Source organism: Podarcis vaucheri (genome assembly GCF_965113315.1).
Source record: "Podarcis vaucheri genome assembly, chromosome: 11".
Taxonomy (NCBI): Eukaryota; Metazoa; Chordata; class Lepidosauria; order Squamata; family Lacertidae; genus Podarcis; species Podarcis vaucheri.
In genome coordinates, this window is record NC_138749.1 from 11,175,502 (window position 1) to 11,191,556 (window position 16,055).

The window sequence follows — 16,055 nt, forward strand, 5'->3', positions numbered from 1 at the left end:
CAGACAGAAGTATCAGTGTTCCAGGAAGTACCAACAATACCTCTTTGCATCATCAGAATCACTTCTCTAAATCATGCCACAAATTCATTAGACAGCAACTGCCCAAGAATTAATATAATGACGGCAGGACCATGTTTCATGACAGTGAGGTTTCCAAAGAAAACAGCTGGGCCTTTATCGGGATACTAAATGGCTAACCTCATTCCAAGTGAAAAAGAAATCCGCAATGTGAAAAATGAAAAGGCTCCAACAGAGAAACATGAACTTCAACGGCTAATCTAAAAGAGACAGAAAACAAGTTCTGCTGACATTTTTCAGGGCTGGACGGTACAAATACATAAAAATGAGGAGGTAGCGAAATGTAAGGCCAATTAAGATAGCCTCATAACAAATCCACCTTTAGAAGAAGAAAAAACACCAATTTAAACCAAAAGATTTGGAATAAAGAACGTACAAAAGGAAAGCAAAGAAAAATGCAACCTCAAAAGCAATGCAACAATGCAACTTTGAAATATTTTTAACACCCCCCCCTCCACCCACAGAAAGCAGAAACAAACACAGTGTGCGGAGGTACCAACAATGTGCACAACTGAGGCAGGAAGTGGATACAGAGCTGCAAGCAAAGAGGACTGTGGCAGAGGGGGTGGCGAGAGCTACAGAATGCTGTGGCAACAGGGGAGATCTCTGAGCTTCCATTATTATTTGCCAAACCTTTTTAGAAATCCAATGCTAAGGCAACTATTTTTGTTTCCTGGCTTCTGAGGGGTTGCTTAACCACATCCAATAAGTCTGGATGGCAATTATATTAAACGTATTTATAAACCATAGCCATGTAGCAAGCACTTCTCAGAGCAGTATAAGTAAAGAGAGAGAGCAGTCCCAGTTCTGATATGCATGCAAGCTAGGTTTGAAAAACTTTTCTACTGCTTTGCATCAAGTAGTGCTCAAGATAGAATCAAGGAATTGTAGAGTTGGAAGGGACTTCAAGGGTTCTTTAGTCCAGTCCCCCGCAGTGCAGGAATCTCAACTAAAGCATCCATGACAGACGGCCATCCAACTTCTGCTTTAAAAACCCCAATGAAGGAGATTCAATCACCTTCAGTCCCATTCAAGGAAGCTGGATATGGTGAGCAGTTGTAGTCCACATCATCTGCAGGGTATGGGGGTACCATGCTGCCCAACACTGACCTATTGCCACACCTTCACCAATACCCAAAAGATTGCTCCTGGCATTTCAAACAGCAGTTGGTCCAAAATAAATGTCACCATTTATTTTTATTTTTGTAAAACTATTATAAAATTGGCAAACTGTTAGCTGGTAATTTTACTATATCTTCTCAGAAGGCAACTGAAACAGACATTCCATAACTTTTATCATGAAGTTTACTTACAAAAGAGGAATCTCAACAATCAGCTGAATGAGGCAGCACAGTAACTCTTCCATAAGGTCTTCACATTCTGATCCTGAAAGAAAACAAAGAAAAGTACCATTGCTGGATATTTTGATATTAGCAATCTATTTTGTGTTCTCATTTTGTAGTTTTATGTTGTGATCTGCCCTGTGGTCTTTGGATGAAGGGCTGTATACAAATGTAATTAGTAGCAAGAATAAGAATGATCTGCTTTCCCTCTTGAGAGAAAATTCGTCATTTTCATCCTGATTCCCATTTACTGAAGTTCAAACTCACTGTACCCCTCATGAAAAGCCTTTAAAAATCCAGAATGTAATGTTGAAATCTTGGGGGAGGGGGCTTCTTGTGAAATTCGTACAAAATTAAACTGAGCCTTCAGATTTTCACTCTTACTACTGGGAACAAACTAAAAGGACAGCAGTTCTAGCTTCTCTGGAAGGTGGTTAGAATCCTGTGTTTCAGTAGAATTATGTCTCAATGAAAGAATGGAAGGAACTGATGGACAGGCAGACAGAAAAACAGGAGAGGGGAAAGAAGAGGGGTGAAATGAAGAGACTGAGAAGACAGATCAATTCGGCAATCCCTTGTGTGTCTTGTCTTTCACAACTACCCAAAGCAGGTGATTTTTATTCCTAGTCTACAAAATAGGAAATCTAGCCTAACTTGCCCAAATCCAAACTTGTCTATGGGAGCAGCTGAACTCATCCTCAGACTCTGATCTACAAGACCAACACTCTGGTCACTGGCTCACATTAGTTCTCAATAATTATTTATGCTTAATTCTTCAGACTTAAATATTGTAATACTTACATACAAATTTTTAAAAGTTTCAAGCTATACAGATATTAAGGCTTTTTTGGGCTGTGTTCTGTATTGGTTTCATGTTTTGAATCCCAGCACTCTACTAGACGGAGAACCACAGATCTAGAGCGGCATGAGAAGCTCATCTAACTTTTAAGATATATAGCAGAGGTGTCTCCTGCCTCAGCTGAGCATCATTTGAGCATTTCAAGAGAAATGAGAGGGCAAGCAGAAAATAAAAATTGGCATTCAAGAGATAAAAGTGTAATTTTTACTGAAAGTTTTCTGAATTGAACTGCATTTGTAGATGGATCAATTCATTCATCCATTGGCAGTCAAGCCCCAACCAAAGATGTGTTGCAGCAATGGCATCGTTGCCCGTTGTCATTGTTGCTTAAGATTTTGTAAGAGAAAGGAAGTGAAAGTTAACAATAAATAGAGGAAAAACAGGAAGAGAGAAAGAGAGAGAGGGAGGGAGAGGGAGAGGGAGAGAGAGAGAGAGAGAAAGAGAGAGAGAGAGAGAGAGAGAGAGAGAGAGAGAGAGAGAGAGAGAAAGAAAGAAAGAAAGAAAGAAAGGGAAGCAACATATACAAAGCAAAATTTAAAGTGGGTCCTATATTTCTGTTTGGGATTAAAGGCACTGGCTCTCAAAAGATTAAAGACTACCAAGTTTAGTTACCTTAATGGGCAAAACAGGCCAATGGAGGCACAATTAACAATTCTTTCAATTTAGTGCTTCCTCACAAAATTACTATCGGCATTGCACAGCTGAGAAAATAAGTAGTGGGAAGTGTTTTTTTCTGAAATACAGTCATTAAGCAAAGACTTTAAAATGTAATTGCTTTCATAGGGTCCAAAGGCAACAAGAATCTTCCCCCACTTCCATTATGTTTACTTGGGGACATGTCAGTCATTTGCATCCACGAATATACGTATGTTTTGAGAGAATTTTATAAACCACGAGTTCATAGAACTGGCACAAAGGGACATCATGTGCCATCATCATTAAAGTCTCAGCATTCCAAATGAGGAAATTATCTCAGTTTTATAGAGGGGTAAACCAAAGCAGGAAACAATCAGCTGGCAGAAGATCACAGTGAAGCAGAGATCACCACCAAGAAGGAACTCCAATTTCCTGGCTTCTGGTTCCCTGCTCCTAACCAACAAGACCACACACAAGCGCCTTCTTTTTTAAAGATGTCATGCTGTCTATTAAACAAAGCAATTAAATGCCACTTTCTTCAACCAACATACTGCTAAAAATTTTGCTATCTTCATTAGCGTGAATGGGACCAGCTCTAAGGTTTTGTCTGACATACTAATGTGCAGTCAGGGTCTTGGTAAAAGAACATTAATGTTCCTTAATGACTAGTAGTGCTTTACTTAATGCCCAAGCTGTCTTTCACCTTTGGAATATTATACTGAACACTCAGAACTAGCAAGTGGGGCAGAGAAAGTTACACTGAGTTTTATGGGAGGACAGAGAGCTGAGAGCTTAACTGTTCCAGAAGCTTGAGGTATCCAAACAGCTGCTCTTTGAGAATTCAATGCATAATTTGAAGATTTGCTACATACTGCAGGAATCTTAGTTTCCAATATATTCTGCTTACATACTTGTAAACGTTTTTCCCTATTCAAAAATACCATGTGGCCCATAGCCCAGGGATGGGGAACTTGTAGCCCGCCAGATGTTTCCTGGACTTGAACTTTCATCATCCATGACCATGGTCCATGATGGCTGGGGCTGATGGGACTAGGAAGACCACAGGTTCCCTACCCCAATCTACACCCAGACTTCTTACCTCTACTGAGACTAACTGCAAAAGTCATCCCCCAACTTGCACCAAGTAGCAGTCATTCCATCAGGCTACATGAACTTTTTATTTCAGCTGGTAAATTATAAGAACTGTAAAAATCAGTATCTGAGTTGTTTTCCTGCCCTCTTCCCTTCTCATCCCTTTCCCCTTATGTGTCAATTATTTTTGACTATAAGTCTGAGGGCAGGGACTATCTTAGCTTAGATTTTTTAGCTTCAGAACTGGTTAAAAATACTTAAAAATAATATTAAATATTGATTGCAGTTACAGATAGGTAGCCGTGTTGGTCTGCCATAGTCAAAATAAAAAAATTCCTTCCAGTAGCACCTTAAAGACCAACTAAGTTAGTTCTTGGTATGAGCTTTCGTGTGCATGCACACTTCTTCAGATACACAGTGTGCATGCACACTTCTTCAGATACTTCTTCAGTGTGTATCTGAAGAAGTGTGCATGCACACGAAAGCTCATACCAAGAACTAACTTAGTAGGTCTTTAAGGTGCTACTGGAAGGAATTTTTTTATTTTGATTAAATATTGATGACACTGCACTTCATCAAGCAAAGGAAGTTAGAAGAGAGACCTCATCTGACATCCTGTATCATTCTCTAATACTGTTTATTTTTTCTCCCCTTAATGTGTAAGGAATGTTGGGCTCTACTAGAAACATGCAGTTTGAGGGAGAAGACAATTCTGAGAAAGGTGGCTCTTAGAACCTTTCCCCCTAGAAAAGTGTTCCATATGACAGAGCTGCTAGTGGCAGAATTCAGCTTTGTGCATATCTGGTCCCACAAAGCTAATCTGGCTGCTACTCAGGCAACAGTTCCAGAGATTTTGAATTTCACACAGTTGGGGAGAGACCAGGAAGTTGTACGTGGATTGTAAGAACCTGCCTTCTGTTGCCATTTTTTCTCGTAACTTCTATATAATGCCTTGAGCTACATTACGTAGTCGTAGAGTTTTTGTAATATCACAGATTATGCCACCAGAAGCGTTTACAGTGTTTTCCCCTGCTCTTAAGCCAAAAATGGGCTTCTAGAGTGGCCCTGTCTTATTAAGCCTGTATTAGGACAAGGCTTTACCCACAGGAATAGAATTACTTGTCTTAAAGGTAAGACAAGTAAAACATTCTCAGATCTGCTCATATCTCTCACACACATACATGTGTCATCTTATACTTGTGTGCACAGAGCTACTAATTTAAGGATCCTTCCTGGACATAACTGCCCACCACAAATGTTATTGCAAGGAACAGAATTACCTTGGAAAGAACAAGCACTGCTTAGAGACAAGGAATGAAAAGAGGAAGCAAAGGGGGTGAAAGGAATAGTTATGAAAAGAAAAACCCTGATCGATAGGGTTGGAGCAAACTTGGGAAAGAGTGACATGCAGCAGCCTGGCCAGCATCAAACCCATAAGACTGAACAAGTCAGGGACTAAGGTGTTCACAATTCTAGGAAAGGGACATCTTAACAAACGTGGGCTCTGACATAGAGGGGAACCTTGTTAAGGTCAGGGCTGGATAGAAGGAATATGACAAAAGAGAGTGAGAGAATTGATATTAGCCATAACAATTATGTTTTCCCATTACTAATTTGTCACAGAATGATGAAAGGAGCCTCAGCCAATCAGATCATGCTTTAAGAGGTCTTACTATGCCTGCTGCAGAAATTGGGCTTGCATTTCTCAGGAAATGCAAACAAGGGTCTTCACCTTAGTTACTCTGTTTTACTCACAAGAAACAACTAACGACCAAATTAGAGGTGTACCTGCATTAGATACAACACTGGTTCTAGGGGACAAATTAAGTGTACCCATATATGATTCATTACACATATCAGTTATTCCCCTCTTCAGCAGCCACCCTGGGGAGGATCTTGGTGGGAACAACTGTGGCTTAGCCTAATAAAACGATACCGGGCTTCAGCTTAACTTATTCTTGGTTTGCACTATCACCATGCCTTTTGTTCAGAGCAAAGACATACCAAGCACATACTCATAGGGCAAGACCTTGAGCATGTGCAGAGTTCCAGATCAACTGTGGCTCTTGGTAGCAAAAAAGAGAGACTGGGAGAAAGGATGAAAAAAGCACACAGTACTTGACATCGTTTCTTAGTTGCAAAAGTTCTTGTAATGACCAGGTGAAATGGAAAAAGCTCAAGGATAGAAGGTTGATGGAGCTGATCTCCCAGCTAACAAGATGGAGAGGCCCCTGCAGCCCCATCTTCCCATCTGCTATATTATGATGTAATGTTTATAACTTTGTCTAAGTTAGAAGTAGGTATTTCATGCAGCCAGGTTTCTACCATGTAATTAAAGTTTTCACAAGGCTCTGCAGCTATTTCAGTCCAAGTTGTCACTCTCTTCCATCCCCTTCCTGTAAGCTTTACTACTCTATATTCTAGAAAAACACAGATGGCTCTCTTCTGCAAAGTCCACCATCTTATCTTCCCAACATCTACTGTGTTGTGACATATTTTATGACAGATTTTAACAGAAGTCTTCAGCATATGCGAGACGCCATTTGTTCCCTTAAAATTGTTAAACATTTACCATAAGAGCCTGGTGATTTTTCCTCGTAGGTGAAATGAACTTGCAACTCCTCTTCTGACATTTGACAGATCAACACTTTGAGCAAGCAGCAAATAATGAACAGTGCATTGTGAGTCTGCCAGATAAAGAGGTGGCTGAAAGAGAAACAGAAGATTCAATGGTACATACCTCAAACACATCAAGAATTCTGGTTATAAGAATTGCTTTACAGCAAGCCAAGGACTGCTCCTGTAGGCCACCTTGTATGAATTAAAACTAAGGTATTGTGTGAGCCAAAAATATGCAATAAAAGGGTGATAGATAGATATATTTGAACAGACACGAAGAATAATAGTATTAATACTAAGAATCACTATTGTATATAACATGAGTTCGGTTCGGTCTCAGGTCTTTCCTGTCCTACTTAGTTTCTAGATATGTCTGTACGTTGAACTTCTTCCCTTCTGCTCAAAATAAAAATCTCTACACCAGTTGCATAATGAAATGTTAGAATGAAGCACTTTTCAGCAATGCAAGAAATTCCATTTTGTTGGAGAAAACGGGGGAAATGGAATTTCACATTTTCTATCCTATCCTAATGTAGTGTATTCAAGAGATAATGCCCAGGATTTAAGACAAATTGAGGTTTAACTGCAAAGCTTCATCAAGCTGGTTTGTAAATACTCCTAAAAATAATCACTTAAGCTGAAAAACAAATGTTTATTTTGCAAACCAGACAGCTGGTGGCACAACATTAGAAGCGATTGCTACATTGTAGATGGAAAAAACACGCACATAAAATAATTGCTAAATCATTATCTTAAACACTAAGCTCCAAGGAATTTTGAGTCACAGACTATAAATGTAAGAAAGAAGCATTGGGAAGCCATTTTTATTGTCTCCCCTTCCCCACCCTCAGCAAAAATTGGGACAGCACTACTCTGTGTAAGGGGTACACAGAGTGTAAGGATTAATACAACCTTATGCAAGGAAATATTTCTTGTGCAACAAGCAGCAAAGTCTGTTAAGACACCGCTGCTTTCCAACATTATTATACCTCATCCCCACAATTATAAGACATGAAAGCAGTTTAACTGGAAATAAATTATCAGATTAAAGACATCTAGTGCACAGGATACCTTGCTGACTATATCTGCAACCCCAAAATATCTCCCTGAGTGTAACCTCAGCTTCTATTGATGTTACAGACACATAGTACTCATAGGAAGAAGTTTGCATAAAGTTGAGGTGGATATCGTTCAAGCAACCTACATTCTACAATCTACCATTATGTCGGCAACCATGTTGTGTTGCTCAACTTCATGGGCCTTGCCAGCAGACTGAGCCAGACAGCAGCCAATAAAAACAGAAGGCAGCGCCATAGGCTAGTTACACAATGCAAAACGACTGTCTGACCTTTTCAGCTACTGATGTCAGGATGCATTGCAAACTAGTTAGCGTGACCTGCTGAAGGGAGACCAAAAAACAGAGGGCAAAACTTAATTGGTTTGGTATGCACATCACATTCAAATGCAGCCTTTTCATGCAAGCTGCTGAAATCGCAGGTGCTTCACTGCTGCACCACTCCTGCTGCTTCTGCACTGCCAGGAACTAAGTCTGGCTCAGCAGTATGTCCAAAACTGGGCTCATTTCTTGTTTCTCTCCAAGCAGACCACCACTTCGTTCTTGCTTACCACTCATGGTTTGTCTGGCAAGAAACAAACCACAAGTCTGGGTTCAGAGACAACACTAAACTAGAACGTGGCTGGTTTCCCAGCAGGAGCAGTCTACCTGTTCACATTTAAACCAGAGTTTAGTTTAGAAAGGAGTATGCAAAATTGGTTTATAAGAACAAAGGTGAAATTTGAACAATATTATGTCAAGCTCAAATAACTGATAATAAAGGGGGGAAATTGGAGACATAATAGCTGAAATGTATAATATAAAATAAGATTTGAAAGAAGGTGAAGTATTGCTGAACAAGATTTCGTAAATGGGAACACAGAAAAGGGAGATGTGAGGGAGTCAAGAAAGAGGGTTATGGAAATAATATTTAAGAAATTGAATCATTTTTTTATGTCTTTTTTATGCTTTTTGTTTTTTTTGTATGCTTTGTATGTTTTTCTTGTCTTTTTTGGTTTTTTTGATTGATTGTGATGGTGTTTTTCTTTTTTTTTTGGTTGTGAATGTGAAGTTTGTTGTATTGTTTAAAACCTTTAATAAATATTTTATTTAAAAAAAATAAACCAGAGTTTAGTTTAACTATGGTTTAAAGTGACATGCAAGTGAGAAACGGTCATAAATCAAGATACAGTACTCTGGTGAAATTTCATAATAAACCCACTATAAACATGAGACAGGGATCCCTAAGGTAATGGGAAATCTGAACAGCTCCCAGACTATTTCTAGCACAGACTGAAATGTAGATTGCATATTCCTTGATTACCCTATCAAGGTCTGCTCTATCTGTGCAGAAAAATAGTCTGTGTGCTATTCAGATCTCCCATTTTTTGAATTCTTCAAAACTGGTATAGATGTGTGATACCTATATAACAAATCTACTTTCAGCTAACTATTCACAATGGGGGAAATCCCTTATTTGACAGAAGGCCTTTTTCTTTCTGAAAAATCTACCTATTAGGAAGATTCCATGATTCTGCACACTCGTGGATAAAAGGGGAATAACTTTCTACCAATCTATCTTCCTTCATTTTACAATTGTGTAGGCCTGAATGGGACATGATTTATTTAGCCAGGGCTGTTGTCTACAAGGTCTCAGAACCCACAGCGTACAATATTTATTGACATGAGAGTTTCAGTTTATTAGAATTACTCAAAACCAGACTTGCAGTTAGCTATGCACCCAGGATGGTTAGCATGCCAGCCACATTGCTGATTTCTGAGTACAATAAAATTTAGCAGCTGGCTCCCTAGTGCGTATTCAGGCTGGTGAAGCAAAGGTGAACAAAACCCACAAACATGCTACACTTACTTTTGACATTCTGCTGAAATTTTTAACTCTTTGGTTCTAGAAAGGAAGACTTTAATCAGCGCTGTTAGATTTCCTGTTCGAGGATTATTCTCCACTAGGAGGAAGAATTGTACAGGTTACACTTCAGGTTCAAACATTACAGCTGTGAGCCTATGTACACTTACATAACCTAGGAATGAGCCAAACTGAACCCAGTGGCGCCTACTTCCTAACGAATGTGCTCAGAATCAAATTGCATAGGGGCAAAATCCAGTATCTGAAGTGTAAGCAAACAAGGGGGCCATGCCATGAGTTGGAGATCAGGGTCAAGACAGGCCTTTGGGGCAACCTTTTTGGAGAGCCCATGTAACGTGATCATGGCATAACTTCCAGGAGTAGCCTCCCACATATGCCTCCCACAAGTATTCATAAAATTCTATAGAATTCAAATTGTTAAGTGTTCTTCAATGGCTTCATGGAACTAGATATTAGGGAGCATAAATGGTGCCTATGAAAAGAGATGCTTCAAGATTTGTACTAAGTGGAAACAGAGCACCACACCACTTTATGCAAACGCATGGAGGGTGCTACAGGCCGTTCGTCTAAATCTAGCCCAAATTTAAAAGTTTCCACAGAATCTATATGTGAGACAGCACAGAGTCACAAAGTCGAACCAGCATTTCTTACTTAATTGTTGTCCCTACCCCGGCTGTAACATTTATCTTCTTTATCATCATCAATATGTTAAATTTATGAACTGAGGGTAAAATATGGACAGGTTACAACCACTTTAATATCTCCCATAATATCCAGTTCTGCCACGTCCAATCTCCCATAATATCCAGTTCCAGTTCTGCCATATCCAGTCTCCCATAATATCCAGTTCTGCCATGTCCAGCTAGTGGCCATGACGGTTAAACAGAATCCATATTATAAGCCAGTCTAAGAGCTTTTTGAAGCCATGTGGCAGGACAGAAATTTCAAAATTCATAATTAAGATTTCCAGTATGCCTTCCTCTGACTGATCAAGACACTTCTTAAATTCAAAAGATGTTCTAGATAGGATCAAACATCAGAATTTCAAAAAAAGGCAGCTAACACTGATTGCAAATTTTATGTATACCGCCTCTGCTTTATCTCCCACACATACAGTGGTGCCTTGCAAGACGAAAAGAATCCGTTCTGTGATTCTCTTCGTCTAGCGGTTTTTTTGTCTTGCGAAGCAAGCCCATTGACGGATTAGCGCTATTTTAGCGGCTTATCTGCTGATCGGATCAGCTGATAAGCGGCTTAGCGGCTTAGAAAAAGGGGGGGGGACAGCAGGAACTCGCAAGACATTGTCGTCTTGCGAAGCAAGCCCATAGGAAATTCGTTTTGTGAAGCACCTCCAAAACGGAAAACTCTTTCGTCTAGCGAGTTTTCCGTCTTGCGAGGCATTCGTCTTGCGGGGCACCACTGTATTCTCCTTTGAAAACAGTGCTTTAAAATCCTTTTCTTTTTTAGAAAAGGGGATGAAAAACAACCTGTTCTACTACTTCTTAATAAAGCTGTACCCAAGCCACTTCCTGTGACAGAACACAAAATAAAGCAAAAACCTGTGAAAACTTTATGTTCAAACAGCACATGCGGGCACAATATGTCTTCATATATCCTTGGGAGTGAAGAGAGGTTTTTAAAAACCCATGTACAGAGCACAGATGGGAGATATTAAATGCACCACAGATATAAAGGTTTATATAGAGCAGTACGATTTACTAGGAACATTGACAGCACGAAGAACATGGAAATAAATGCCATAATCAAAATAGCCTCTTACCTAAAGACTTGCAGACCGAGACAGCAGCTTCTTCCAAAAGCTTTAACTCGGCACTGAAGAAAAAAGAAAAATTGATTAGAGCCAACACTCAATGAGCTTGCCAATTCTGGTAATTAATAGGACATAATCATAAATAAAAAAAGGAAAGCAACTAACATCTGTTACTATGAAACATATTGTTTTTATGCGCTGCATTCTCAGACCTCCTCCGATCAAAAACACAGGAGTAAGTGAAAATAAAAATATAAACACAATGAAAAAAACATGAATTATAGTACAGTGGTGCCTCGCAAGACGAAAATAATCCGTTCTGTGATTCTCTTCGTCTAGCGGTTTTTTCGTCTTGCGAAGCAAGCCCATTGACGGATTAGCGGATTAGCGCTATTAGCGGCTTATCGGCTTATCAGATCAGCTGATAAGAGGCTTAGCGGCTTAGCAAAAGGGGGGAGGGGGAAAAACCCACAGGAACTCGCAAGACATTTTCGTCTTGCGAAGCAAGCCCATAGGAGATTCGTTTTGCGAAGCACCTCCAAAACGGAAAACTCTTTTGTCTAGCGAGTTTTCCGTCTTGCGAGGCATTCGTCTTGCGGGGCACCACTGTACTGTATAGCACAATGCAAACTAAAAACCACCCAATGCCTCTTTGACGCCAGCTAAAGACTCACATATTTTGAACTGCTTTTTTCTATCTTTTTATTTATTATTATTATTCTGCTGGTAGTTTTTGTTATAGCTGTTAGGGGCTGGATGTTGTTGCATTAGCATGGTTACTGGTTTTATTGATGATTTTGTTGTACTGTGTTGTATTTCACTGTCGTCTGCTTTGAGAATATTTACTCTTGGTCAAACAAATAAAACCTTGGAAGTGCTACATTATTTACTCAATCACAATAACCCCACAGCATACAGTGGTAGCTTAGGTTACATACGCTTCAGGTTACAGACTCCGCTAACCCAGAAATAGTGCTTCAGGTTAAGAACTTTGCTACAGGATGAGAACAGAAATTGTGCTCCGGCAGCGCGGCAGCAGGCCCCATTAGCTAAAGTGGTACTTCAGGTTAAGAACAGTTTCAGGTTAAGAACGGACCTCCGGAACAAATTAAGTACTTAACCTGAGGTACCACTGTACACTGGAATCCCAGGACTGCAGAAAGTAGCTAACAATAGGTAGCTTGTTACTTTGGTGAAATGGCTAGCTAGCATGCCAGTAAGGCAAGTGAGCAAGAATATATGCATTCTATTGACTTCATGACGTCATGCAAACACTAATTTATCTTCTTGGGCTACCTAATTGCATCTGAATAACATTAAATGACAGGCCACTATCTCCTGAGCTTTTGACTCTTAGGGAACATGTGCCATCTTTTCTGTGTATATACAGGACCCAAAGTTTGCTCCTGTTAGATACTGGCCACACCTGTTAGAGCTCACGGTTACACCACCTGAACTGAGAACAGAACCTTCTCCCATGGCCATACACTGTAGGGGAGATAAGTAATCCAAATTCACCTCATGCTTCCAAAAGGGCAGAGCATGTTAATAATAATAATAATAATAATAATAATAATAATAATAATAATAATAATAATTTTTATTTCTATCCGCCCTCCCCAGCCGAAGCCAGGCTCAGGGCGGCTAACAATAATAAAATAATACAACATTCTAAGAATTTTGCTGACAACATTTGATAGCTATAAATCACCATTTACCCAGAATGTTTAAATTGTGAAGAGTTTTGCCTTTATACTGAAGGCGCTATTCTAATTTTAAAGGTACGTCTGCGTGAAAGCTTCCCATCTCACCCCTTTTTTACTAGTGGAAATGTAAGAGGCTATCCCTCTAAAAATACAGGTGGGGAATTTATGTCCCTTCAGATGTTGCCCGTCATATCTGTGAATTGGTTGTGCTGTCTGGGCTGATGGAAACTGAACTCCAACATCATCTGGAGGGCCACAGGTTCGACATCCCTATGTAGATGCACAAACAATGTGTAGTGGGGAAATCGCACATCAACATCACTTAGAACTGCCCCCACTGATGCGCCTCCAGTGCTGAATCATGTCCTAAGTACATATAAGCGGAATACTAGTAAGGATAGTAAGTGAGCACAATTGTGACCATAGGCTTGTCTCCAAATAGAAGAAGAAGAAGAAGAAGAAGAAGAAGAAGAAGAAGAGGAGTTTGGATTTGATATCCCGCCTTTCACTCCCCTTCAGGAGTCTCAAAGCGGCTAACATTCTCCTTTCCCTTCCTCCCCCACAACAAACACTCTGTGAGGTGAGTGAGGCTGAGAGACTTCAGAGAAGTGTGACTGGCCCAAGGTCACCCAGCAGCTGCATGTGGAGGAGCGGAGACACGAACCCGGTTTCCCAGATTACGTGACTACCGCTCTTAACCACTACACCACACTGGCTCTCTTGCCCATATGTCCAATGGGCAAATCTATGAACACACAAGTGTTTCAATATCACTCACTGAGTCTGTGACTAAAGTCGAGCTTGATCCCAGGTCATCTTGCAACTATATGTGTCTGAATAAAAAATGGTGGTTGCATTATTACCATCTCTTTCCCTCTTCCCTCACAGATTTCTGCATTCCAGCATAATCCAACAGTGACCCTGATCAACTGATTGAACTGATCACAACTACAATCATCAAGTTTATTTAGATGTTGCTTTTCCAAATAAGGCCCACAAATAAAGCAGCTCACAAGAACACTAAACAAAAAAAAAATACTTTAAAAATGTACAACAAAAGCATAAGACATAAATATATCCCAGGTCTATGCCCAGGTTTCATCAGGAGGCTTTGATGTAAACTTTCAAAACAGATGCCCCTACTTCCCTGTAGGACCAAGGAGCATCTGGAAGGCATTTAAATACATAAATGCCACCGTATGGGTGACTAGAAGCATGGCTCATTCTACTAAAGCTTGCCTCTGTGTACCTAGCACTTCTAGAGACATGCAAGCCTGCAAAAGTACAGCCCCTCAAGATCTAGGGCCTGTATATAAATTAAGAACAGCACAAGGCCTGTGCACAGGCTTAAAATCAAAGGCCTGCAGAAATGCTCATAAGAGGAAATATGCTAGTGGAGAATGACCACCTTAGATTTGGGGTTTTTTTAAAAAATGAAAATGAGTTCTGCCCTAAAAAGTAAGAATTCAAGTACTTCTGCACACACTGCAAAAGTATATGATGCAGCTTTTAAAGATGTATGCACACATGGTAGAAACCCCAAACCAATGGAATGGATACATATGTTTACATTCATCACCTGAAAAAAAAGTTATTATACTATACCTTTTATACTTATTTAACAATATACAAAAACACACACACAAAAATCAGGCATCGACTGATTTACTCACATCCAGCTGATGTGTGACTGTACACATGTGCATTAGGGCGACCTGAAAGTGGCCGGAAAGGGGGAGTAATGGAGGCACGGTGTAATGGGGCATAGCGGGCTTATGCACGCTCCACCGTCATGCAAGCCCCAAGCAAATCAGGGATTGCGTATATTTGCAAGGTAATTTTAATATTTTAATTGATTTTAATCTATTGCAATATATAAAAATATAATTTATGTTCTATTTTCTTATGATGTAATTACTCCAGAAGTGAGAAAGCTCCAAAACAATTACAAATTAACTATATGTTTTTTATAACTACAGTGGTACCTTGGGTTACATACGCTTCAGGTTACAGACTCCGCTAACCCAGAAATAGTACCTTTGCTTCAGGATGAGAACAGAAATCGTGCTCCGGGGGCACGGCAGCAGCAGGAGACCCCATTAGCTAAAGTGGTGCTTCAGGTTAAGAACACTTTCAGGTTAAGAACAGACCTCCGGAACGAATTAAGTACTTAACCCAAAGTACCACTGTAATATAGATTGACCAGAATGTTTCAAATACAAATAACTGTGCACATTTGGGAAGTCTGGACACCACAGAATCACATTGTGTTTTGTTAAACCAGTTTTTCTGTGAGAATTTTCTGTGCGCACCTTTCGGTGGCAATTAATATTTTTGCTACTGTTATTCAGTTTTCAGCTAGTTGTACTTCACATAACCTAATAGAATATTATGCTCAATGCCCGGTCTATACATTATTTACTTCCCACAACTTATCGTTTACAGACGGTAGGCAAGACATAAGGATGGCAGGTAAAGGTAAAGGTAAAGGTACCCCTGCCCGAACGGGCCAGTCTTGACAGACTCTGGGGTTTGTGCGCCCATCTCACTCAAGAGGCCGGGGGCCAGCGCTGTCCGGAGACACTTCCGGGTCACGTGGCCAGCGTGACAAAGCTGCATCTGGCGAGCCAGCGCAGCACACGGAACGCCGTTTACCTTCCCGCTGGTAAGCGGTACCTATTTATCTACTTGCACCCGGGGGTGATTTCGAACTGCTAGGTTGGCAGGCACTGGGACCGAGCAGCGGGAGCGCACCCCGCCGCGGGGATTCGAACTGCCGACCTTTCGATCGGCAAGCCCTAGGCGCTGAGGCTTTAACCCACAGCGCCACCCGCGTCCCAAGGATGGCAGGTAGAAGAGCGCTATTCACCATATTGAGAGGGATGTTTAATTTATTTTCAAATTACAATCAAAGTCTTGTGCCTCAAAAAGGTGAATTTGTATACATTTGATCACTTTGCATAATTTATATTGCTTTTGCCAGTCCTAGTAAAAAGCAAACAGTCATGCAGG

General features: G+C 40.3%; 1 protein-coding gene across 5 annotated transcripts in view; it reads right to left on the minus strand.

The window, feature by feature from the left end:
- DYM (dymeclin) overlaps positions 1 to 16,055 on the minus strand; it is a 164,740-nt gene that overhangs the window by 122,173 nt on the left and 26,512 nt on the right. For all 5 annotated transcript variants that reach the window (XM_082241932.1, XM_082241933.1, XM_082241936.1 and 2 more), the window contains 4 exons: positions 11,347 to 11,399; positions 9,552 to 9,645; positions 6,581 to 6,714; positions 1,392 to 1,464 (listed from right to left, as the gene is read on the minus strand). In XM_082241932.1, coding sequence (XP_082098058.1) covers positions 1,392 to 1,464; positions 6,581 to 6,714; positions 9,552 to 9,645; positions 11,347 to 11,399 — 354 coding nt within the window. The remainder of the gene's footprint in view (positions 1 to 1,391; positions 1,465 to 6,580; positions 6,715 to 9,551; positions 9,646 to 11,346; positions 11,400 to 16,055) is intronic.